The sequence below is a fragment of the Ornithodoros turicata genome, chromosome 3 (genome assembly GCF_037126465.1).
Source record: "Ornithodoros turicata isolate Travis chromosome 3, ASM3712646v1, whole genome shotgun sequence".
In the NCBI taxonomy this organism is placed as follows: Eukaryota; Metazoa; Arthropoda; class Arachnida; order Ixodida; family Argasidae; genus Ornithodoros; species Ornithodoros turicata.
Window position 1 is genome coordinate 75,267,055 of NC_088203.1, and position 26,287 is coordinate 75,293,341.

A 26,287-nucleotide genomic window follows, 5' to 3' on the forward strand; every position below is an offset into this window, starting at 1 on the left:
TTATATCGTACTAACGCAGCAACTATTAAAGAATAGCTACTATATATAGAGGGCGTTTCACGAAAAATGAGCCAAAGTTCTTTTAAAAAATAGTTCATCGCATACCAAAAAGACAGACTGCATAGTGTTACCAGTGGTGTGAGGATACTCAAAGTATTTTTGTTTTACAATTAATTTATTTATTTATTAAATTAATTAGTCAGTTTAGTTATAAGGATTAGAGCCAAAATGCCAACGAGAAAGTTGTAGCGGGCGATTCAACGACACGAAACCCGTTGATTGCAACTTTGTACCTCTAACGGATCCTTTTTTCTTCTTCTTCTTCTTTTTTGCACCGGGGGGGGGGGGGGGGATATGTTTAATGCAAAGTAAAAAAAGAGAAGGGAAAGGTTAGCCACGATGTGGGCTTGCTATTGCCTAAAGCTTTCAAGCAAACAAAAGAATATACAAACAGCTGGGATACAGATTGTGTTTTGTACAGACGGTGTTTTGCACCGGCTCCAAAGACAAACTTTCGGGTTTGCAAAAAACTGACGCGGGACCTGTCGTGCGAGGAGCGCCGGATCACAGCCCCCTCGAGCGTCCTGTTTTCGAACGAAGGCTAGTCACAGTTCTCATTGACATTTGATATTTTGGCTTGACATTTTGACTTGTCATTGGATCCTCACGCGTACTGATGCCATTTTTGCGGGTGGGTTACAAGGCTAGGCGGACGTGCTATGGAAAAGCGCATGTAACTAATGGACGACCAATTCCCTAAAATTCACGAATTCACTTTTTAATTACATGCATTCGCGAAAATGCGAGACACCAGAATTGAAGGCGACCATTATTTGAATCCACCCTCTTTCTCAAAAGTCCTGAAACAAGCAACTTTGGTATGCAGGTGAAGCGAAACCAGAACTACGTACTACTCGAGCACAAAAAGAGGGAAGGGGAGTGGCCATGGGTTTTGTAGCGATGGAGCTGATTGGAATAAACGCTTATCTGTTGGCCAGATAGGCGGACTTCCGGTCACCTAACTGCAGTTCTACCATGCGTGACGATCTATTACTCCAATCATCTTCTTTTTTTTTTTACAGCTTTCGGGACCAGATATGCCGAAGGCATGTCGTTTCAGCGCTCGAGAAGAGCGTATATGTATATGTATATCCCAAAGTTTGGCGATCTATATCTCAAAGGAAGTGCTCGTTTTTTTTTAGAAGGTGGGCAGCTCAAATAATGGTCGCCTCCAATACTGCTGTCACGCATAATTATGAAAACATTTAGCAATTAAAAAGTTATTTAATGAATTTTACGTAATTAGTCGTCCAGTAGTTACATGGTCATTCCCACAGTACTTCCGCCTGGCCGCGTAGCCCGCCCCGCAAGAATGGCATCAGCTATTTTAAAGGGACCATCGCATCCGTCGTGGCCGATTCCGAAAATACAGTGCTCTTTCACCACCGACAACTGCGCCGAATATCCGACGCGGATTAGTGGAGTTGTTTCTGTGTAATTTGATGTAGTGCATGACAAGAGCAGACGACGGATGTTGAGAGCATTCCGGAACTTCCTCTCGGCAAACGTCACTTGGACAAGGCCAATCAGTGAGCGGCAGTGAGATCTTGGCGTCCGACCGTAGGCCGGGAATGATGCATGGCGTCCGGAGGTCGCGGAAAGGTCTGCGATCGGCTCGTGTAATGCTGTTTCTGGTTAGCGTCGTACGTATTTGTACAGCCAGGAGTGTAACACCGTGTTCCACGAAACATAGACATGTCAGCCAGGGGCGGATTTAAGGGTCTGTAATGGGGGGGGGGGGGGCGGTCTTAAGGATATTTCGTGCTTTGCAGCACAACATCATCCAGGAGATAGCGTTTTTACATAGGGAACACAGCCGCATAGGGGGGGGGGGCGTCGCACCCCCCGCCCCCCTTAAATCCGCCCCTGACACCCCACTCACACTGATATACGAGCGCTGGCGAATTTACCGAGGTCTTTTCACTTCGTATGTTGCGGTGCGAACGCAAAGCAGACGACCTCGGAGACAATCACCTGCGCTGCGCTCTCATTCGTGTGCCCGGCTTCCGTCATTCTGGCTTAGCTTCAGCGGGAGTGCGAACCTTTAAAACTCGTTTATTTAATAAGTAGTTGTTTTCGGAAGAGAAACTTGGCCAAGCAGACTGTGAAGCCATGCCGAACATTACCGTTGTCGGTCTCATACACACCTTTCCGGATGTGACAAACCCTTTATAAAAAAATCTGTAACGGAACAAATGCGCGCACACACACTCTGTATATAGACTTTGGTTGGGTCTTGTAACCATAGGTGGGCACTTTTCCAGAAATTTATTAAACATCATATCAGCAGCCCTCCTCAGTCTGTCTTTGGACGCAGTCCAAAACTAATCTACCCTTACCTCACGCGCCCGCCTCCGTCGGTCGCAAAGCGTCATGTCATCTGGCAACAATGTTCGCATTAACGCTCTACGCTATTATATCTACGCAGCTCAGATGGATCGAACAGCAAAGTCTTCATCCCTCTTTCCGAACGCTGTCTGCAGCGGGATCGTTGCTAAAGTACAGCCAAGCTAGGACACAATTATCGTTTAATGTATCGTAATTTATTTTCCTTGTTTATTGTTTAGTGTAATGATAAGGAGATAATGTATTGTGATCCTGATTGTGATTAATAATTTTTTAGTGCCGGCACTTCAAATAATTGGTGTATTAACAATGTTAGATTAATGGCATCATAATTAAATGTCGTATCGTTTTAACCACGGATCGTGCTATGACTTCATACGAGAGATCTATCGGTGTCTCGGGAAAACTTGATATGTTAGTCAGAAATGAGGATAAGGCGGCAGTGAAGTAGTATTACACGAAGATATAGTACACTACAAATATATATATATATATATATATATATATATATATATATATTGTATTCATTGTAACACTGTCATTGTAACACTGTATAAAACTCCAAGTGTCATTTGTCATTCTTCAGTCCTGACGAAGGCGGAGCCTCCGCCGCAACGTTGACTTCCCCCTTAACTTTCCACTAGTAAATAAATAACTCCCCCTTTTTCTACTTCCTACATTTTCGTTGTCTGCCTCATATTTTGTTAGTACCTATTTAATTTCGCGGTCGCCCGAACCCCTTTCTTCCAGCATATTCTTCCACGATGGCTGCCAGGAGTGACAGACCGAGGATTCAAAGGAAGTATCCCCTTTATGCACCTACTATTGCTGTCCTTGGAGATTCCCAAACTAAATACCTTTACCATCATTTCGATCCCAGGTCTCGATCGGCACCCACGATGTTCGTGTCCCGTAGCGGAGGGCGGATCCTAGACTTCATCGAGGAGGTGGACCTGCTGCCTGCCAGCGTACGTGTCGTGGTCCTACACTGTGGGACCAACGACATGCCGCTGTCAGACCCCAGATGGGCCATGTCCCACTACCGACAGCTACTTGAGAGGATCCGCTCCCGCGGAGGCATCGAACTGGCCGTTTGTACACTCGTGCTCCCTCGATCCCATAACCGACGCCGACCTTTTGTTGACAGGCGCAGGGGGTACCAGTGCAACCCACGTGCCTTCAGCTTCAATCGACTACTCGTGAAACTCTGCCAACAGTCACGCGACCTGTGCTACCTGGACCACGGATTCCATCGACGACACCCGAGCCAAGTCCTCGCGGCGGACGGCCTCCACCCGAGCTTCGAGGGAGTGACGACTATCTGCCGCCATCTCCAGGACTTGGTACCTCGCCTGCTCCGACACCTGCCGCAGCGCCGTGCCCACGCCGTGCCCCCGATCCCGCGTGGCCCACACTGCAAGAAGCAGCTTCCTTGGATCGACGACGCCCTCAACGCATGCCGAGCCACCAACACCAGGATTGACTGACCGACGGTGAGAGTACTTCTTCTGACCTTAGTACCGAGCCACCTCCTAGTGCCAGGGCGTTCTTTAGACTAAGAGAGATCAGTGATAAATCCGTGCGATACAAATCTCATCGCGATGCTATGCAACTCTATAAATCGGAGAACAAAATTCCCAAGCGGCTGGTGATCAATCTTAAACCAACTTTTCCCCTCAATGACCAACTTCAGGAGAAGTGGAACAGCATTCTACATAGTACTTCCTCTACATTAATTGATATCTTGATATCCCACTGCGACGAAGTAAATGAGGAGCTTACGCGCGAAGCGCAGGGCATTAACGAAACAGTTAGCTTATCAGATAGTCACCGTTCTGAATTGTCACAATTCACCAGAAAAAAAGAAAACAACATCCTGACAACCAAACGTAAAAAACTAACCAGAGACAATATTGATCCTAATCTCTTAACGGAATGTGACACAGAGTCTCGGTCTCCAAGTGCAAGGGCTTTACCCCATTGTTCCCAAGACAATTGTACAGACCCCCCAGCTCGCGCAAGCTCACTCGTCCCATCTCATAATGTAGTTAACCTATCGTCCCACTCACTTACCGAATCGGAGCTCTCCCTCCTTAACCGTGGTCTCTCGTTCTGTCCCAACATAAGTTACGTAAACGAATATCAACTTCATTTGGATTTGGACAACTTCGCTCGGCGTATGCGTCTTAAAGAATATTTTCATGAAGAGCCCGGTCACAATGCTAACCCCTTCAGACAACCTTCTCACTTTATCCCAGAACCCAACCGCGACAAAGCTCTCGATATGTAGATAAAAGCTGTCCAGAAAGATATCATTATCGCATACAACGCGTCTTCTAGCCGCAGTCCCAAGTCAAATTTGACCCCAGTAGAACAACAGAGTCTTTCTGAACTCAAGCATTGTAAGGAAATTGTTATCAAAAGAGCAGATAAGGGTGGCGCAATTGTTGTAATGAATAGGCAAGATTATATTAACGAGGGTCTGCGACAATTGAGTTGCACTTCATTTTATGAAAATCTGGACGCCGACCCCACGGAACGAATTGTTGCGAGCATCACAAAAGAACTAAAAGCCCTAAAAAGTAAGAAAGAGATCGACGCGACTCTCTACGAATACCTTCTTCCCCGAAATTCCACACCGGGCAGGTTCTACATGCTGCCAAAGATTCATAAAGAAGGAAACCCTGGCAGGCCAATTGTGTCTTGCAATGGTACAGCCACAGAAAAGATATCCAGCTTTGTAGATCACGTCCTCAAGGACATACCCCCACAACTACCGTCCTACATCAAGGACACTAACCATTTCCTTCAAATACTAAATCAGTGCCAGCCCCCCACATCAAGTTTCCTAGTTACATTAGATGTCTCGTCCCTCTACACTAATATTCCCCACGAAGATGGCATTATTGCAGTTGAGACAGCTTTTTCTAGATGCGCCGGACACAGTCCTATCGACCCACTTGCCCTGTCCAAGCTAGTAAACCTAATCCTTAAAAACAATAACTTCGAATTTGACAGTCAGCACTACCTCCAAATCAGCGGCACGGCTATGGGCACTAAAATGGCGCCTACTTATGCAAATATATTCATGGGAACTTTGGAAGAAAAATTTCTGGAAGGACGTGAGCGGAAACCGGCACTTTACAAACGCTACCTGGACGATATATTTATGATCTGGCCACATTCAGAAAGGGACCTCATAGAATTCATAAATGATCTCAACCAATTTCATCCCACTATTAAGTTCACCCACACGTACTCAACTGCAACTGTTAACTTCCTAGATGTTCAGGTAAGACTACAAGATGGACTTCTAAGCACCGACCTATTCCGTAAGCCCACTGACTCCCAACAGTATTTGTCCTTTCATAGCTATCACCCACGGCATACAAAGCTTGCCATCCCTTACAGCCAAGCCCTTCGGTACAGGAAAATCTGCTCGAACGATGACGATCTTGACAGGAATCTAAATCAGTTGCAACAAACATTCGTTGACCGCCATTTTCCACCGAACCTTGTGAAAAACGCTCTCAACAGGGCCCGAAAAATAGAGCGCCAGTCACTATTCGGTACGCGAAAAAATAGCACAAAAGAGGACGCTATCAACCTGATCGTAACATTTGCCGGAAATATCCCAAACATTAAGGGTATACTGAATCGACACTATAGCATACTTCACCCAAGCAGCACAATGTACTGAAAGTCGAGTGCAATAGGGGTGGACGGTATGTCTTATCAATGTTCTTTAGTTTCACGAATCTGTTCAAGGCCTTCCACCTACCCGTCCACCCCTATTGCACTCGACTTTCAGTACATTGTGCTGCTTGGGCAGCAATCCGAGCGCACAAAGGAAATTTTTCCGCAGGCATCTCGTGTCACCTACAGGCGCGCACGCAATCTGCTAGATAGCTTAGTTCATTCTAAAATCAACGAACCAAATGATTCACCAATGGGTTGTCACCCATGTGAAGGCCGCAGATGTCAAATATGCAAATCAATGCAAAACACCACCATGGCCGAAAGTACTAGTTCTCACTTCAGAGTGACAATTAGAGCAAACCTAGACTGTAATTCTTCCAACGTTATCTATCTCCTTCAATGTAACGCATGCCAAGCACAGTACGTGGGCCAGACAAAAACCGCATTCAGAATCAGATTTAACAATCACCGATCGCACGTGACGAAAAAACCGAATCTTCCAGTTTCACGCCATTTTAGCCAGCCAGGGCATTCAATTAACGATGTTTCAATTTTCCTTCTTCAAACAAACTTCAGTTCCGACCGGTGCCGAGAACAGCGCGAATCTTACCTTATCTACAAATTCCAATCTATCATAAACGAGGACCCTAATGTACTGTCAACAATAAGAAATTTATCTGCTTAGATAGTGTACTGCTGTTTGTTCCCCTTTTCTTTGCAGAAAAACAGTCCACAGCCCTTGGATTCCATCCCACCTCCCGGACGATGACCTCTTCACCGGACATGACTCAACCACTTCCTTGTACTTGACCTGCTGACGGCCGCCAGGTGGCGGGACCCCCCGATTGTGACGTCATTGTAACACTGTATAAAACTCCAAGTGTCATTTGTCATTCTTCAGTCCTGACGAAGGCGGAGCCTCCGCCGCAACGTTGACTTCCCCCTTAACTTTCCACTAGTAAATAAATAACTCCCCCTTTTTCTACTTCCTACATCTTCGTTGTCTGCCTCATATTTTGTTAGTACCTATATCTATATATATACATATATATATACAGAAAACACCATTAGAACTGCGGCACTTTCGATTGAATTTTTTTCTTTACATTCGGATGCGCGGACAGTTCCTCGCAGAGTCGCATCACCAGGTATCCGTCGGATAAGGTATATTGATCAACGAGTATCCGTCTTCTACATCAATGAAATTCTCAACGGTCCAGTTAGGTGCGGATTCATTCCTTCGTGCAATGTCGCCGTGCTTATTTCAAACGAAAAGAAGGAAGGAAACACTGCACTGTGAAAGACAACAGTAAAATGGAATAGTCTCCCAACCACCCACGAGCTCTCCCTGTAGACCTTCACGCACCGCCACCTTACGTAAGAGCAGGCGCAGGCGTAAACATTATTAGCTCGTGCCTTTGGAACATCCCCTTTGCCCCTCCTTTCTTATTTGTGTCCCCGAGAGACGGAAGTTGACATGGGTGCCAAGTCGAGCTATTCTGGCCCACGACGCTGAGGATCGCGCTCAAGGTTCCGCACGGTACTCATTACACATCACGGACCCTGTTGCCGGTGCAGAGACAAGGTCTGCATGATGGCGGGAAGTGTCCCTGCCTTACTCTTTTTGCTCGTAGCTGTCTTCTGCAAAGGTATGGGACCCACGTCTTTATGCCTCTTTCTGCGAGTGGTAACTTCTACGAATGATCAGTCAGTGGAACGTGTTTGCGGTCACTGTTTTCGAAGTTATGCTCTATACCACAATCCAAAAGACATCCGTTATACATAGGCACTAGATCGAGTGTTTATGTTCCTTCGTCTCCGCGGTCCACATTCGTCGTATACAGACCATGAGTAAAGCAACCTTTTGACCTGTACCCTTACGTAGCTTCGGAAAACGGCGAAGACAATTCGGTGTTTATTCCAGTTTTCATTATTGATGCCGCTCAGTGGTAAGGCATGACGCTATGTGTTTCACGTGACCTCGTTTTATTACTGCGCGAAAAACAATAGTTCCTTCATCTAGCCTCTTCTCGTTAGCACAGTGAGCGCATTTTAGATAGTTGCCGGTTTCTACCGAATGCCAAAAAATACGTACATTTCCCTCCCGCAGGAAAGAAAAAAGTACTGGGAACTTCTCTAGGAAATTTTTGGACAACAGCGTACCTTACATATGACTGGATAAACAAAACTGTAAAATTGATTACTACAACATAGAGAGTGATTTCTTTTGAAATTCTCAATAACTCCTTTTTATTTATTAACTTATTATTAATATCGGGGATTCCTCGTGGCAACGTTACACGAAATGGGTAAGAACGTTCACAATACTTATTGCTGAACGAACCACAGAACTGCCATAGCGGTTAGGAGACGACACATTATTTTGCCATTCTGTTGTCGGCGCTGTTGCCATTCCCATCGCCTGAGGTATGTTTAGGTCGCCTGGGCCTTGGACACATCTGATTCGAACAAACGGTGGGAATTGTGGTATGGAGTAGCGTAGCCAGAAAAATATTTCTAGAGGAATTTTTTGGGAACTTTACATGCGGAAGAGAATTTCACCCTCGTTTTCCATCTCCAAAATGCGCGATTTCAGTGTGTAGTTGACCCCCTCCCCCCATCTGGCAACGCCACTGGTGTGATGTGTGGACTTGTTCTCATGGCTAGTTTAAACTTCAATTCTAATTTTGAGCTCCAGTCGCCGTTTACAGCACGGCGTTGGTGTACGATAGTGATAGGCTTCTAAAGCAGTTCATTACCAACACTCCTCGTTATTATCTGTCGCTTATTCGAATAGGAAGCTTACATCTGTTACGACGCCTTGAAACAGAGCACGTCATACCGCCGATGATGTTATGAATCATAATAAAGTAATAATCATACGTGAGACACAGCTGGTGCTAGGAATGTGCTAATAAAAAAGAAAAAAGAGGGAGCAAATTGGGGGGAGGGGGCAATTGTCGCGTCTACTCCACTAGATTTATTCCCCATTTCAGTCCCGTTACACTGAAGTTTACTCCACATCACTGCAGAAGGACCTTAAACTTTGCATGAAATTTCACGTATCACTACCCAAAGGCATGAATGGTTCTGGCCATGCATCTATAGTACCCAAAACACAGCCCGAAAGGACTAAAAGATTACTCATTTGTTTGTTTGTTTGTTTGTTTGTTTGTTTGTTTGTTTGTTTGTTTGTTTGTGTGTGTGTGTGTGTGTGTGTGTGTGTGTGTTCATTTACTTACAATATTGTGATTGCTCCACTGAATAGGGGGTCGCGACATACAGTCCCTATATGGAATGCACGCATTTTTAAAATCGTATACCGACGCAAGGAATTGTTCAATTTGCGTGAAATATGCCTTGGCAGGTCGATTTCAGTCATTCGCAGAACTGAAGCAGGATCGATTTTTCGATGAGGGCCTGCGTATTATTCCTACCGCGGTCAGGAGATAACAAAAACAATATCACCGATTTCCTACTTCATTCACTCTTTTGAACTCTCACAAAATGATGATGACTCAAACCAGAATACTGATCTCATTAAGCGAGAGAAAAACATATCTAAAACCAGTAACCAAATAGTATTTCGTCCTCACGTTCAGCCATCTGCTTCCTGCATGCTTTTTTTTTATCAGTTATGGTTAGTCGAGGAGACTCGCTAATCTTCCAGATTCAAGCTACGTGCAAGGTGAGCGTGCACGAACATCTTAGCACACCTGTCTTTGTGAGGTTACTGTTGTAAATACACAAAAACTAGCAAATTTTCCGCAAACATTTCCGCCTTCGCAGTCAGTGGGGTCATTGCACCGCAGGCATATTCCGTAGTACGCGAGTTATTTTTTACGGCTTTCTGTTTCTTTTTTTTTTTTTTTTTTTGCCTTACGTGTACCGTGTGTCGCGTGGACGGCTATTTCCATCCTTCGGTGTTCCAGGAACGAAGAAGAAAGAGGCCTCGCTTTTTGCTCGTTCCGGATAATGTCACCCTGTAATGTGTACGGTCTCTTCACGGTGCTGACGAGATGTGGCGGTAAATAATACGCCGCGCAAAATAATTCTAATAAGAACGCGGATAAAGAGACAAAATGCACGCGATAAAGCAATCGCTTCACTGAAAAATTAGTCCTAGATCACGACGCATCTGATGAGATCACAAAGAGAGAGGAAGTTAGACGAAAGATAGCTGTAGTACGGTAGCGCCTTCATCAGTACCGGCGTCTACTTTTTGCCTCCGGGGGTCAAATGCGGATGATTTGCACCCACCCTGGTATTCTTGCTCCTCGAAAGTTGTCCTTATTGCGCCCCTTTATGCAGGCGCGGGGGCGGGGGGGGGGGGGGGGCGTTGCCCCACTTCCCCACCCCGTAGACGCCGGCCCTGCCCTTCATGTTTCCTTTCGTGCATCATTAGAAACATGACGCCCCTGTGTAGAAGGCTTCCCCACAGGCTCCTTGTGTCTACGGGAAAGGCAACTTTACGTTGAACATACAAAGTTATTGATTAGTTATTACTTGTGCTCGCAGAGGCAAGTTTACGTCCGTGTCGACATTCCGCACAGGGCTACGCACGGCGAATTTTGTCGTCATCACGTGACTTAACATCGATGTTAGGACCAGTTCCAAAGACAACGCAGTGTACTGATTGGGCTCGTTCGGAATTAGACAACTTTGTGGCATTGCTTACGACGAAGTTATATGAAGGGCTCGACTCTTTCTTCATTCTTTGCGTGAACGCAGGTGGAAACACTGCCTCAACTCCTCATCTGATGAAAGTCCCTTCCACTGTGACCCGTACGTACACGTCCACATTTGTTCTCGTGTAATGTCACGGTTGAAACAATGTCTACCTTTTGAGGAAAGCCAACGCTATGCGGTCCCATGCCTTGTAAATAAGGAAGGGCAACAAATATATTAATCCTCAGTTTTCTTTCTCTTGTTTTCTTTTTTTTTTTTTTTTTTGTCTCTGTAAAGAGCGGAAAGAAAATTTTGTTTTCGTTTGTGCCTGTGCTGGTCCCTCTGTGTGAGATATACCAGAAAACGTTCTAAGAATTTTTTTATTAAGAAGTGCACTAAATCAATAATTATCGTACGAATCGCTATGAATTGGACCTCAATATTGAAGTAAATGTGCCGTAGGCTTCTGAAAGTTAGACATTAGAGTGGCATTATATCGAACAATGTTTTAAATTTCTTCTCCTCTATGCGAAACGTTCTCCCCTACTTGTAAGCTGACACTCTCTGGGCTATGTTCATCTCGATCCGGGTGATAATTACTCATTGAATAACTCTTTCATGCCTTTAGTGTATTCCTGTTTCCACTCCCATTTCTAAGTACACATCTTATAATCTTATTTTACGTTTAAATATGTGGACCCTCGTTCTTTCCTTGGCGCCTTACGTATTCTTCTTCTTTGTGCGGAGGTATACCATCTAACAGATTCCCCTCTTTTCAAGCTGGCGCGTTGAACTTCACGGGCAAAGGACTCATACTTCACCGTAAGTAATACTGTCGTCACATGTGTGCTTAACATTCCGTACATCCATTGCATGTTTGTCGACAAATGTATCCGTCGTCAGAGGCGTCTTAGTGAATTTGCCGAAACAGTGCACATTTTACCAGCGGCTACGTCTCTGGTACACGAGGAATGTCAAAGCAAGTGGAAGGCGCACTGAACAACCGCGTTACCGCTTCAAGCGTCTGGAAGAGTTCTTACACATCTTCTATGTCTCGTAGGTATAATGAGCAGAACACACATGTGTTCGGATGTAAGCAAAATAGTAATTCAAGGAGCATGTAATGTACTTACGATAGGTTTTCCTAAATGCGGTCAAGTCACAACATTTTCTACCCACCGTCTAGACTGATACAGAAGTCGCTAATAAATTTCGATATTACATCGTAACATAATCCTTGTAGCCTAACTATCGTAAAGACTCTCACCTTTTCGATAACTTAGCGAACTGAAAAATTTCGCGGAAATTTCGAGCAAGAACTGACGCTTTCGAAAACTCTACTGGAATCTCAAACTTTATTTTCAAGGGCAGTTTCAGGCTTATCACCAATATTAGCATCCAGATTTCGCGAAATTCAGAGGCCGCGTGTATGTGACCGCGTCCAAGTCGCCAAAACTGGGGCCACGGGATAAAAGAGATACTTTCGCTCACTTTGAATATTATTAGTTATTCCGCGCAATATAATGCAGCGTTGCCCGACGGCACGACCTATTCAACAGTGCTCATCATGCAAATGTATCGGGCTCATTTTTCGAAAGCTACATGTCCATTTCTGATACAGGCGCGCTTTGCCACATACCAACTCTACGGGAGCTCATAGAGAAAGCGGACAAAATACTGATGCACGACAAGGATGCCTGGTCCAACACTTATATGAAAAAGAAATCCTGCCAGTGAGTATGACGACAATTTGCTATCCTTGCAGCGCGGAGACCTTGAACATGGCTCATTGCGGGGTTCAAAGTCGCGGTGCCCGTGTGGGATAGTGCAGGTCGGAGTCTATTTAGAGACATCCCAAAGATATCGGCTGAGAGGGTCATAATCGCGTCACGTAAGCCCCGTTTTATATTGCTGTTTGATCTCCAGAGATCCTTCGCATGTGAGAGACATTTGTCTGTTTTGTTTGCTGCAAAATAATAATAATAATAATAATAAAGGTTGGTTCCTACGCGGACAGAGACCTGCTCCTGAGTCATTCTTCTGGATTTTACTATACTCGTGTTCAACTTAAGAAGGAAAAGAAATGATGTTGATGTTGACGAAAACAAAATATTAGGGAGAGATTGAATTCCTCAGACGACAAATTCAGCTACTCCCATTAACAGACCCCCCCCCACACACACACATACAAAAAAAAAAAGACAAGAAAGAAATAGAGAGAAACCAGCCGCTTTCGCGATAAATATGGGCCAAAGGCCGAATCACCTGTTAACGCGCACAATGAATCACACGGTCCTAATAGACTGACTCCAACGCACACTTCTGAATAAATGTCACAAGCGCTGACAAGGCAGCAATCCTCTTGTCAGGCGGCCCAGCACTTTTACGAGGTCAAAGTTGCGGTTGTCCAGTTGGTCGAGAGCAGATTTCATGGCAGCCCTTGGAGATGTGTATCTAGAACAGTGCACGAGATCGTGCTCAGTGTCTTCCACAGTTGCACAAAGTGTACAGTTCGCTGAATCAGCCTTCCCAATTTTATGGAGAAATTGGCGCCCGTATGACACGTTCAGACGAAACCTGTGCAAGAGCGTCTGGATAGACCAGATAGACCGAGGTAACGTGGACGGAAAAGAAATCTAGTCCGTCAACTACATACGCCGTTGGAGATAAGGAGACGAAATAGCGCGTGAGGAGAAATGCCGCAGCGCCATCACGTTCTTGGGGGCAAGGCTTCCAGAAACGTCCAGACTGAGCCAAGGCAATGTAGTTGCGGCCGCAGTTGACGCATCACCACTCCAAACATTCTGCCCCCCCCCCCCCGCTCTAGAAAAAATCCTTGCGGCGCTCCTGGTCGTGGCCAATCTCTCAGATGCAGCAGGTAACTATGCCACCTAGGATGTAATGATAATAATAATTCGGGGCCTTAGGTCGCGAGAGAACTGCGCTCATAAGCGAAGCCACAGTTGTCGTGTCTGTGGATTAATTCTGCCCACCGAAATCTCGACACACGGCACACTATATTTATCGTCCCTTGCGGAAGATGGCGTGCCTGAGCAACTTGTACCCTTCTATCAAGTCGGTCGGGTTTGAACCCGCGATCTCGGGATCAGCAGGCTGACACGCTACCGATTGACCCACCGAGGACGTCTGAGTATACGTAATAGGTCTCTTCGATTTGGCCTGTACCGCCAGCACTAGGGAGCACCATAGGGGAGTTCCGCTGTGGTGTCAAGAGTGTGCGCCGCCACCTGAGACAGTGCAAGTGTAGGTTGAACGAACCAGCGAGTACAGGTGCAGGCCGGTCGTCTGTGCATGGTCTGCTGCCCGCATCGCGGCCACTGTCATGTTCATTATATGCTTTCCTTTTCTTTCATGCATACGGGTTTTTGTGTGTTGTACTTCATCCGCTTTACTAGTCATTCGAATAATGGCGAATTCGGGTGGTCATTTCATGAAAACACGGTCTAGCGCTCAGAAACCGCTAGGTCGGCGCCCGAGCTGGATCGCTGACTGTTGCCAACCGAACATGAGCGTAGGGAAGCTAACCGCAAGCAGCACAATGTACTGAAAGTCGAGTACAATAGGGGTGGACAGGTAGGTGGGAGACCTTGAACAGACTCTTGAAACTAAGGAACATTGATGAGACACATACCGTCCACCCCTATTGCACTCGACTTTGAGTACATTGTGCTGCTTGGGACGGGTTTAATTGCTTGGTGGTGCATGCAAGATACAAGTAAAGGCATATTACGATGCGATAAGTATCAGCGCCTTTCTCCTCAACCTTTGTGTTAAATGCACACAGTCACGAGAGTTTCAAGATTTCATCACCCTACCATAAAGGTGGTAACGAGGGCAGTTACACCCCTTGTGGTATTGAACAAGGAGGTAACGTACGCACAAGGTGGTAACTCGTGGAGTTACCATCTTTTAAAAGCGTTAAAACCCCAGTGCCTTTCGTGCCCAGTGCGCTTTTAATCATGATTCCAGAAAACCGAACAGCCCAATTTTTAACCCTTTTTGATATACCATCTTTTCACACCTTTTTTTCTGAGAGTGCATTAATTGCTACCGTCCTCAGCCGGGATTATCCTAATCCTTGCGGTGTCTTATACACCGTATTGCTCATTCCATTTCCCACACATTATCCTCCTCTCCCTCGTGTCGTGATGGCCATAACTAACCGACACCACACTCCTAAAATTTACTTCCCGGAACTGCAAATAGTCGCCCTGAACTTCGTGTAAACTGGCGTGCGTTTAGTCTCGGAAGGGACCAATAGTCGTGGCAATCCAGTCCTCATAAGGAGTAAAGGTACTCCTTTTAATGAAACAAGGGAAAGAGTGCAGGCTAGCTGGTGTAGATCCGTGTGTCGTCTTCTGTGTCCGTGTCTCTCGATCTTCTTCGTGGTTACTCCTTTTAAATTTTCCTTTTTTAGAATTTACGCCTTTCCGACCGTGTATGTGGTTGACACTGAAGACATTTCATGGAACATTTCGGTTGCGGACTGGTGTAGGGTGAAATTCGTTAAATTGGGGTTAAATAATCAGTTCCAATTATTAAATAACTTCGGATAATTGAAAAATAAATTAATAAGTTAATTAATTTCGAAGTCACCAAAGCAAACTCTACGCTCGAAGCTTCGCAGACCCTTCCAGCGGTACACTACAGAGTCCCAAATCTGCGAAAGAAGGATGTGACTGAAAAGGTTAGCCGATCGCAGTTGTCTCGCGACGTAAAGCCCAGCATTATTAATAGGTTTTTTTCTATAATCAACCTCATTAATAGGTCAGCCAGCTGTAGGGCTCGAACACACATCGTCTGGATTGCCAGAAGATGGACCGGCAATCCAGAAGATGTGGGTTCGAATCCTACAGCTGGCTAATCTTTTCAGTGACTTCCTTCTTTCATTGTTCTTAGGCACTCGAGGCTGTGTGTTGCCCTTTCTTCTGTGTTCCAACCTCAGGACATCAATTTCCACCCTAAATCGACTTTTTTTTTTTTTTTTCCTTAGGGTGAAGTTATATGCTAGATAGGATGTAAAAGACAGTTAGTTGCATCGCTGTGAACTGGTATTCCAGGCTTTACAGCAAAGGGAGTAACAGACTCGTAGAAAGCCAGCACCGCGACAACGGCGAAACAATCCCGCTGGTGTCCCCGCCAGTGAGGCAGCCGCGGGCGAGATGCTTTCGAGAGTCAATGGGAATGGCCCAGGCTGTCGCTCCTCCCTTGTCGTAGCTTGACACGCGAAGTTTGTTGGAGAATATCCATCTCGCCAACACGTAGGAAAATACAGGCGTGTCTCGCTTATCTGTAGGAAGATGGGGCTTAGGTACCGAGGCATTCGGATAAGCGATCGAGATATGACTGGGGGGGGGGGGGGTATTTTCTAGAATAGCACAATGTCCATTGCGAATAGTTTATGAACATTTCACTTGCACTGCAAATCGAATCCGAATAATCAGAAAAGGCCCAATTCGAATAATTTGAAATACCTCATGGTGAAATATTTTGTGGTGTTGTGCTCATTCGACGATGTTCTCCTCCAAGCTTGCGAGCCTTTTCACCCAACATAACATATTGTGAGAGAACGGTCCATCTGTGTTGTGTATGGTAGACTGCATTAGTGGGATGAACTGCACTGAGAGTTAGTCAACATGTTCCATGCAGCCTGCTTCGTGTGCATCTCCTCAGTTCTATGCTTACATTGCGAATTTCCTGTACTTTTTTTAGGAACTGCACATATTTTCATCTGTTACTGAACACAAATCTGAAAGTTATGAGTACATTTACTGTACCATGCAGTGCCCAGAGTACAGTGTTGACCATGAGGTCACAGAAGTTGTAGACTTTAGTGACAGAATATTGTAAACAGTGTAAAGCGGGCTTCACCTAACACTCGAGTGTAATGAGGCGAAGCCGACTTGCAGAATAGAGCTGCACACCAAAAGAACAAAGGCAGTAACGTGAAGTGGGCTTCACCTAACTTCTGGATGCAATTAGGCGAAGCCCACTTGCTGAATGGCGATAGCGATACCTCGCTTATAGATATTCGTTTCATATTCGAAATTTCTAAATATTCGCACAGCTCTCCTATTTTCCCTTGCTTGTGCGAAAGCTCGCTATTACATGGATGCGCTTTCTAAATGGATCCATCCTCATACAATTGCACAGACGTCACAGATTAGAATGTTCTTCCGCTTTTGACGTGTAGGGATAAATATATTCTAGCGTACACGTATTTCAATTCCACTTGGCCACTGGCTTTCCTTGATTGCGAATCGCACCTTAACGTATCATAAATACAAAGTATACGAGATATATGTCCAAAATATTTCTCTCTGTTCTGTGTAGGGAGGTTGAGATTATCTACAACTCCATCTCGAAGAAGTTGGAAAAATGCAAGGACGAAATGACAAGGAAGAGAATGGGGGCCACCGCAGACAATGGAAGAACACTGCTCAAGGAAAAATGCCAGGATGTAGAACTCCATGCAGGTACATTTTATAGTATACAATCACCGCAAGCTGGCGGCTTCCTCTCTATATATTTTACGCACGAAAAGACTCTACAGCTGTTCCTGCACTTTGAGCGGTATACTGAGATGTATTTCGGTGGTCAGGCTCGCCAGAAAGATGTGTTTTATGTTTCATAATGTCAGCGGAAATGTCGTAATATCGTCCTATGCGCGTTTCGTCGAACTCAAGCAGGTTCCGAAACAAATCGCATGCCTCCTCTCATTGTTGTCTGCAAAGATTTCCCATCCCGAGGTGCAGAAACAGCTGTTAAGTTTTGGCTGCGCGTACTGTACAGTCAGATTTGCAGCTGTACCTATTTCTGCATTGGTCTTACTTCTTATTACTACGCGTCTTACTTCATATTACCTATCACTATATAATTACCTTCTGTGGATGAATTTACCAACATGCTTAAAACATTTCGCAATATTTCCGGTTGCCCCGTCTGCTTCTTAAATGCATACACGACGAGTCAACGAGCAATGGTGCGGCAGCTGCAGCATTGACCTTGGCCAGCGTTACTTTTGATTAACGCCTATCAAGCGAAGTCCTTCAATTAATACGCAGCGTAATTCCTATTACAGCCTTATATACGAGGGTGGTTCCATAAGTTTCCGGCCCGACCAACTTTTAATAGTCATAGAGACGAAACAAGTGTATCACTTTTCGACATAGTCACCCTTAACTTCGAAGCACTTTTGACACCTTTCAACCAGCATTCTTATACCCTTGAAAAAATAGTCCGAAGTTTTGTCCGCAAAATGCTGGAAAACTGCATCTTGCACCTCACTATCGTTTTGAAATCTCCGTCCTCTGAGATCCGTCTTCAAGTTTGAGAACAGGAAGTAGTCACTCGGTGCCAAGTCTGGACTGTAGGGTGGGTGGTGGATTTATTCGAAGCTGCACTCCTTCAGTGCAGCCTTGGCAACAGAAGCCGTGTGGACAGGGGCATTGTCCTGGAGCAACCGGACACCTCGACTCAACCTGCCGCACCTCTTTTCCTCGATGGCGTCTCGCAGTCGGTGCAGGAGTGAAGCATAATAAGTCGCATTCACTGTGGTGTTTTTCCACTGTGGTGTTCCCCTCTTTGAAGTCGATGAGGAGGATCCCGTGACAATCCCAAAATATTGTTGGCATGATCTTCTTTGTGGATTGTGTGACCTTGGCTTTTGTTGGGGGTGTTTCTCCTGGTTTGCGCCATTCCATCGACTCCTTTTTCGAAAGGGGATCATAGTAGAGCACCATAGTCTCATACCCTGTGACAATTGACTTCAATATTTCTTCTTCGTTCTCTTGAAAGAGCTCCAAAAACTCTTTGGCACACACGACGCGCTGTTGCTTTTGAACTGACGAGAGAAGTCGTGGCACCCATCTCGCACTGACCTTTTTCATGTGAAGGCCCTGGCCGATGATGCGAAAAACGGTTGTTTTGGAAAGCCCCAGCCTTTCTGAGATTTCCTTCACCTTCAGACGCCTGTCGCTCAGCACTTCCTCCTCGACAAGAGACAAATTTTCTTGTGTCACCACTTCCACTGGACGACCATCGCGTGGATAATCTTCAGTGGACTTTCGCCCCAGTCGAAACTGCTTAGCCCAGTCTTCTACCGTTGTGTACGACGGAGAGGCTCCCCTGTACACGTTGTCCAGTCGCGCTTTAATTTCCTTAGGCGAAAGTCCCTTTTTTGTCAAGAATTTTATCACAGCGCGGTACTCGATTTTTTCCATTTTAACTGAAGAGTGCACCCTGGCTGTTTGAAATGCCGCTCTCCAACCGACAAAAGCATGGAGAGGGTTGAGGGTGGTGCTCCGGTCCTCCAACAGATGGTGCCACGCGTCCTTAATCGCATTTTCAAATTCGCGCGCATTTTCTACCTCGGGCCGGAAACTTATGGAACCACCCTCGTAGTTCAGGAAGAGAAGAAGCAGACACCGCTGAAACAGCACCGTCGACAACGTCAGTCATGAACATAGTTTATTTGCATATGATATGATGGAGAATATGAGGAACACGCTCAAAAGACAGTGATGATGAGCCGTATAGTTAGTCGTCGGGGCAACATCGCTTGCGGTGTTGTTTCCGGGAAGATTTTTTCTAAAGATAGTTAGTCCTCAGACGCATTTGGGATGATGCATTTTCCCATGAGACAACGCGCTATACATCAGCTGATTCGACTTAATCACCGAGGTGAACTATGGCTAAGTTGAATTATCAAATGTTATTGGTATTAAAAGAAAACTAAAGTAGAAGAGCGCATATAGTAAGCCACGCCGTGCAATGACATAACCTCACAATTTTACGCAAAGAGTGCATTGTATAGAAGTTGAATAATACATACATGTCAATACATAGAACTTTTGCGGCCCCCGAACTTGTGGAGCAGGGCTCGAAACCGTTACTTTTTAGGGTTCAGTTCAAGTTCCGGTTCAAGGTTATCGGTTCGGTTCGGATTCTGGTTCAGCGCAACCAAAATAACGGTTTGAACCGATATTAACCGGTTTACGTGTGCTATGCTAATCAGTGTACCACATGTGAGAGGTAACATCAGGTTCCGGCGATCGCTTGCTCCTCCTCCCTTCCTCTTACACCCTCGCCTCTACACTTCATAGCTACAAAGAACCATGCATTTCACGGCAGATCATCCTAAACGATAGGTTTGAGGTAGGTAAGGCAAAATTTACGTCGCCCTCACACTGTGACGCTGAATAAAAGGAAGCAGCCGAGGGAACAATGCAAAGTGTAGCCGTCGTGTAGTACATCTTTCTTTATTTTTTTTTTTATTTTTTTTTACACCTTGAGTCACAAAAATGTACAGGGATGTCGTGAACCTTTTGGAGGTCAGGCTGTAGGAGGTGCATGGACTCACCACTTCTTGGTTTATCAATTTGTTATATCCGCTTTATGAATTCGGCAAGAATCCGAGCGACGCAGGAAGCTGGTGGGCGATCCACCGATGGATCTCTTGACTCGGAGGATCTCTTGACCCGTTGGATCTCTTGACCCGGTTGGATCTCTTGACCCGGTTGGATCTCTTGACTCGTCTGAGGGTTCGCCAGGACTGGATCTTTTGACCCCTTTGTGTTACGTCGTTAACTCTAACATCGCTAAGCAGGAATTACTCGTATCGAAATACGAGGGACTCGGTTTACGTGCGTTATAAATAGAATACAAATGCAGGTGGCAAATCAACATCATGGCAAATCAACATTTTATTGACATAGTTACCTACTTTGTAACACATAGCGCAGTCGAAGAAAAGCCGACAGTTCTCTTACGCCATCTGTGTTAAAAACAGGTGGTTGCATTGTAAGATCAACCTGTTTGTAATACAGGATTTATAGGAGTGCTGTCTTCCTTTTTTTTCTTTTTTTTGACAGCGGTTCGTGTTAGAGATTATTTCTACAGTTAGCGTGGGCTACGTACACTCACGTTGGGTGGGCCGGCTGCTGTTTCAAACACGTGATTATTCAATCACTTCTCGTATCACAGCCGGCTCGTAGTCGAAGAGCCAAGTCTCTGTTGCGGACAGACGTTCTACATGGTGGAACCGTCTGACCATGGACTCTCTTAGGGTACTAATGAGAGCTTTTTATTGTGTGTGTGTGTGTGTTTGTATCAAGTTTCCCCTTAATTTTTCCCGCCGTCCCACAAAAGGACAAAGACAAAGCACTTTGCGGCTGGGCCCATTATAATTGGTAACAAACTTCAGTGCTGGCATAACGTGGGGACGGCTGCGCCAATGGACACAAAAGTACAAAGACAACTCTGAGTCCAACAGTATACCCTGCATTTTGGGGTTGAGGTCAATGAACGTGACAGGTCAATGTTGATTGGAAAGCACAGTCAGACAATATTTTCCAGGGCGGTCAGTAAAAGAATAGAATAACGTGATAAGGGTGGGGCCAATGAAAAAAATGCGACAAGGATGTGGCCCACGATTCTTTGTAAGTTGAGCTCAATATTCTTGGTAACGAGCATCTGTTCTGGCATAGCGTGGTACGGAGCTAGGGGCAATGGACATAAACGTGCAAAGGCAAAAGGGGTACTTGCCGCCGTAACTTACAGCACAACCTCAGGATTTTCTCGCTTGCATTTTTTTGTTCGTGTGCGTGTGTGGTAAGAAGAGAGAAAACACCGAAAAGTGTTCACTGTTACCGGGCATATTACTTCCTAACTTAATACTACGTACAGCGCAATCGTTCTGCAATGAACATGGTAAGGGATAGTCTTTCTTTTCTGTCGGGAATCCTGGCCAGTATGACGCTTTGACTGGTTGGATCTCTTGACTCGCCTGTCACGTGTCCGGTTGGATCTCCTGACTCGTTGGATCTCTTGACCGGGTTGGAACTCTTGATGCTTTGGATCTTTTGACTCGCCTGTCACGTGAGCGGTTGGATCTCTTGACTCGTTGGATCTCTTGACCGGAAGCGGAGAAAAAATGTTTACAGTTCGGTTCGGGTTCGGTTCGGCAAAAAATAACGTTCTTTTTTTGCGATTTTCGGTTACGGTTCAGTTCCGGTTTCGACCCCTGTTATGTAGTATTATATTATCACGAGATGTAAGTAAAATACTAACCCATTAAATGCAATGGCGCCCAAAAGATAATGCATTTGGCGATTCGCACCGCCTCCAGGCTTCCGACTTTCATCGAACTTCGTAGATGCGTTCATAGCTTTCACTGAACGATATGAATACGAGCAGTCTGAACCCATCTCTCTCTCTTTTTTTTTTTTTCGCAAATGTGCCTCACAGACAGTGCTGAGCATTTACATGGAGTTATCCACGGTTCGCCGTGAACGACGTAACAACAGATACAGATTTAGCATTGAAGCGTTAAAGGGGTTAAACATGTTGACGAGCATTACATCCGGGATCTGGAGACGTTTCCAAGAAAGGAAAATGTGCATCGAAGCTTCGGACGTGGACCACGAAGGGCTGCGGGCTGAGGGCACCGCCTTGTCGGGCTAGCTGCCGGGTGAAACGAGAGCAACTACTGATAACTCCAGCGAACTAATAGCGGCGCCACTGGTACATATGACCTGCATTTGCTGTGGATCATGCAGTTGGTTCTCTTGACGCACACGAGACCCCACCGGAGACAACAACGGTTGGAGTGGTGCAGGAGCGGAGCATAAACAAAGCCACAGCGGAGCCGTATTCCGATGTGTTTATATATGGAGGAAACTGTCGGGAGCAGGTCCAACTCTCGCAATACTGTCGAACCCAACCAGTATGGAGGTGGTACGCGGATGACAAAGCCCATTGCATAGGGGAGCGGCTCCTAAAGTGTCAAAAAATCAGGTGGTGGTGATGGCGATAGGGCTTGCCGTTGTCGGCCTCACGTATGTGGGCAACGTCACGACTGACGCCCTGGGGGAATGTGCGTCCTGGGCCGACTTCAAAGGGAACTGTGCCGACATATGTCTGAAAGCGTCTGAGGAAAACCCAGGAAAAACCCCAGACAGCACAGCCGGCACCGAACCCCGGTACCTCCCAGTCTCGACGTGACATGGCCAGCACGCTAACCACTGAGCCACGGGAGCTGGTGTCAAAAAATCAGTCGTTCGGAAGGCATGCACCCGCGCCTGACCTCCATCCTATCCGGGGCGTGGGTGACACGTTCACGGACGACGTTTGGCACAACGTGAATCACCCACCCGGAATATTTAGAAATTGCAGACAGCGTCGGTACAGGAGCGGGATCGATTACCCCAGTAGTTGCTGGACAATCTCGATTACAGGGAACCAACACGTTGTGGCGCAATCATTGCCTGGACGAGCGGCTCTTGCAATAGTTACAGTAATATGTACTATATACTATACGTCAGTGGAAGGTACTAATTTCGTGAAAATCGCGCGCCTGGAATGTTGAACCCCCTGGCCATGCTATGGAGCACCGGTATACCACGTGAAACAGAGAGCACTAATTGTATATCACATCAATTTCTGTGTACATTACAGAGGCCAGCAATTTTGTGCAATGCCTAGAGAAAGAGGAGGAGGATATTTGCGCAGCAGAGCGGGACAATCTCTTGACCGAGAATTCGCACTACAACACCGTCGGAATGAACACACACGACGTGTGCTGGTGAGTATACCTCACAGGGGAATGCCCTCTGGACAAACGAACAGCATGACAGAAACAGAGCAAGCTCGTCCATATGTGTTTGCCGAGCGATACGCCTCGAGGAGGATGATGCACCCTGGGCAGACTTCATTAACAAATGACTGAGGGAAAACGACTAGATAGCGCAACTGATGATTAGTTACGGCACATGCGCGGCTATGGTCAGAATACGCCAAACAACATCGAACGAAGAACAAACTAGGGTCACTCTAGAACAAACTAGTTAAAAGCTGGCATAATTGCGTAACAACCTGTATATGACAGCCTGTATAAGCAAAAAGATTATGTGATGGTATTTAAAGGAGATCCTAGGTAGCCGATGTCGGTATACAGAAGCAGTACACCCGGTACTAAACGGCACATGGCGTGCGCCAATCTTCTTAGGACCGAATGAGTATTAAGCACGAGTTGATCAATGTGTCAGTCTTATACCGTGTCCCCGCGGAATATTCTCGTGGGAGAAAGATAGCAGGAAACTGGTAACTTGGGGAGTGGGTGCGATGTTCCCCCTTGTCTTATGTTGGAGTATTCGGTCGTCGCCGGAATGTCGTGAGTAGCGGCGCATATAGCGGGCGCGCCATTGACTCTGCGTCGTCAGCTACGGAATATCTTGTGGCTTCGCCGCAGCATATTCCACATGCTTAGAAGAGCAGGAAAAAACCTGACTGTCAGCTTTCGCACTCACGTGACAGCTGAAAGCTATGACGTTTTACGCATCTATCGCTGAAGTAATTCTTGAGGATGTCGCTCGAGTGAACACAATGATGATGGAATGTTCCCCCTGCATCAGTTGAAGCGGGAACACGCTCTAAACGTCTGCACCACGTGTCGATACGTGTTCGAGGAAGCCCAGCCGCGCTCGCCTCCGGGGAGGGGGGCGGGGGTCGAGACAAGTGGGAGATCTGCATCCCCCTGAGTTGATTTTCTCTCTCCTGCCGTCCCAAGCGCCTTCTTCCTGAGAGGAAGGTGTTTTTTTTTTTTTGCGCTTCTTTAGGCGGGCTCAGTGTGTGTGTGGTGGTGGTGGTGGGGTGGGGTGGGGGATGGCCCCATACTCAAATTGGAGCGAACAGGAGTGGTGCGAGCCGTCCATACAGAAGCGCCATGCCTCATGCCCTAAATGTAGACAAGCTTTTCTATGGTGTACATATACGATAGAATATGCTAGAATAAGGTATCACCATCAACAACCTTCTCGGCATGAAAACCGAAGCTACCTGCAAGTTTACTCTCCAAGACATGTGGGGAAGGGGGGGGGGGGGCAATCACAACCTCTTTGCACACGTCTACGTACACACAGTGTCTGCTCGCGGTGGTCTCTTCGCCTGATGTGCTCTTATCCATTTTCAGTGCCTACAAAGCGTACGAGAAGTGCGCACTCGATAAGGTGGTGTCTTCTTGCGGCGACCAGGCTAAACGACACTTAGACCTCCTGCTCGAAGTTAAGCCCAGCGACCACTTCTCGAACTTCTGCCAGACGTATGAAAACAGTGCCTGTGATATGACGAAGGATGAGCCTGGTTCAGCAACAAGCCACACGTCCACAGTTGTCACATTGTGTTCTGCCCTCATCATTCTCCTCTTGTGTTAATTGTGTAATAAAGTGCTGTCAACGCATCCCCGTTATTACTGCATTAGTACACACGCTAGTACATTGAGATGCACAAAGTGAAAGAGAAATATCAAAGCCTCAAGTAGGTCCTTCCATCTTCAGGATCAAAAAACGTAAATGTGTACTATATACGTATCTGCACTAGAGTATTATAGTGTCATGTTAGAGCAGGGTCATGCGATCGAACTTTGCGCATTCCAAAGTGAGAAATGTTTGCAACTGGAATCATTTACAGGTGGTTTACGAAACAAATTCCGCTCTTTGCACGGTTTGCGAGTTTTAGTTTTGGCTCTAGCAGCCTATGGTACAGTTTGGAGACAGAAAATCGGTAACACTGCAGGTCAATTAATACACGGTATCACGTGCGGAGCACGGCAGTGGTTTATCCAGAGTCCGAAGCCTGGAGGGGTGTTGGAAAAAATTGGGCAGGGGGGGGGGGGGGGGGTCATTATTATAGTTACGTCATTACAGCTTAGCATATCATTACCGACATGTGTCTAAAGCTGAAATCGCAAGGGCACCCCCTGTAGGGCACAGGTGAAAAAGTTAGGGGGGTGTCACTGAACATTCACATTCACACACTCGTCTGGCCAACACAAGCGACGAAAGTGGTCTTTCGGTATCCGCAGAAGACGCAACAGCTTTCTTCAGCTGTAACGGCACCTAACTCGTCGTCTCAATTCCTGGTCTGCGGCGCAGACCAGGAATTGAGAAGGCCGCGAAACTATATAGTCCTTCTCATGCGATGCATGGACAAGTGGCAGTTATTTAGGTTGCCGCGTTGTCTTGTGTGTCCGACAACATTCTAGTCATGCGTATTTGCACATAGTCAACAAAAGCGAATTCAGACCAGACGCTCGGTTTGGGGGGGGGGGGGGTATTTGCCGGAGCGCGTAGTGGGGAAGGCGAGAGAGAGGGGTGGGCGATCGCCCAACCGCCACCCCCCCGGGATCCTCCACTGATTGTAAGTGCAAGGCGTAAATACACGGTGTGTTTCTATGGCCTGGTTGGGGTAAGCCGTACCGTATGGTACAGTTTGCCAGCATTGTTTAGGTGTCAATTCGGACATTCTCATCAGCGGACATCTTCTGCATGGGGCTTCTTCTGCATATGGTACCATAAGCTGTGCCATATGGTACAGCTTACCAATTCAAGAACAATCCATACCAATTCAAGCAAATCAATTCAAGAACATTCGAGATGTATTGCTACTTAGTAGCAATACATCTCGAGTGTTCTTGAATTGATTGATTGATTGAAAT

The 26,287-nt window shown here is 46.2% G+C and overlaps 2 protein-coding genes across 4 annotated transcripts in view; one reads left to right on the forward strand and one right to left on the reverse strand.

Moving 5' to 3' along the window:
* The window catches only part of LOC135388620 (protein prenyltransferase alpha subunit repeat-containing protein 1-like), a 59,347-nt gene extending 54,706 nt beyond the window's left edge, over positions 1–4,641 (reverse strand). For both annotated transcript variants that reach the window (XM_064618269.1, XM_064618267.1), the window contains exon 1: positions 4,480–4,641. The gene's annotated coding sequence lies outside the window, so the exon portion shown is untranslated. The remainder of the gene's footprint in view (positions 1–4,479) is intronic.
* Positions 4,642–7,575: 2,934 nt separating this feature from the next.
* On the forward strand, positions 7,576–25,030 carry LOC135388621 (uncharacterized). 2 transcript variants are annotated; one of them, XM_064618270.1, is made up of 7 exons: positions 7,576–7,754; positions 10,837–10,890; positions 11,554–11,595; positions 12,395–12,506; positions 17,128–17,270; positions 23,251–23,377; positions 24,764–25,030. In XM_064618270.1, the coding sequence occupies exons 1-7, from the start codon at positions 7,697–7,699 to the stop codon at positions 25,002–25,004; spliced, it is 777 nt and encodes a 258-aa protein (XP_064474340.1). In that variant the 5' UTR covers positions 7,576–7,696; the 3' UTR covers positions 25,005–25,030. The 2 variants fall into 2 exon arrangements, with proteins under 2 accessions (XP_064474340.1, XP_064474341.1); XM_064618271.1 differs by lacking the exon at positions 10,837–10,890.
* Positions 25,031–26,287: the final 1,257 nt, after the last annotated feature.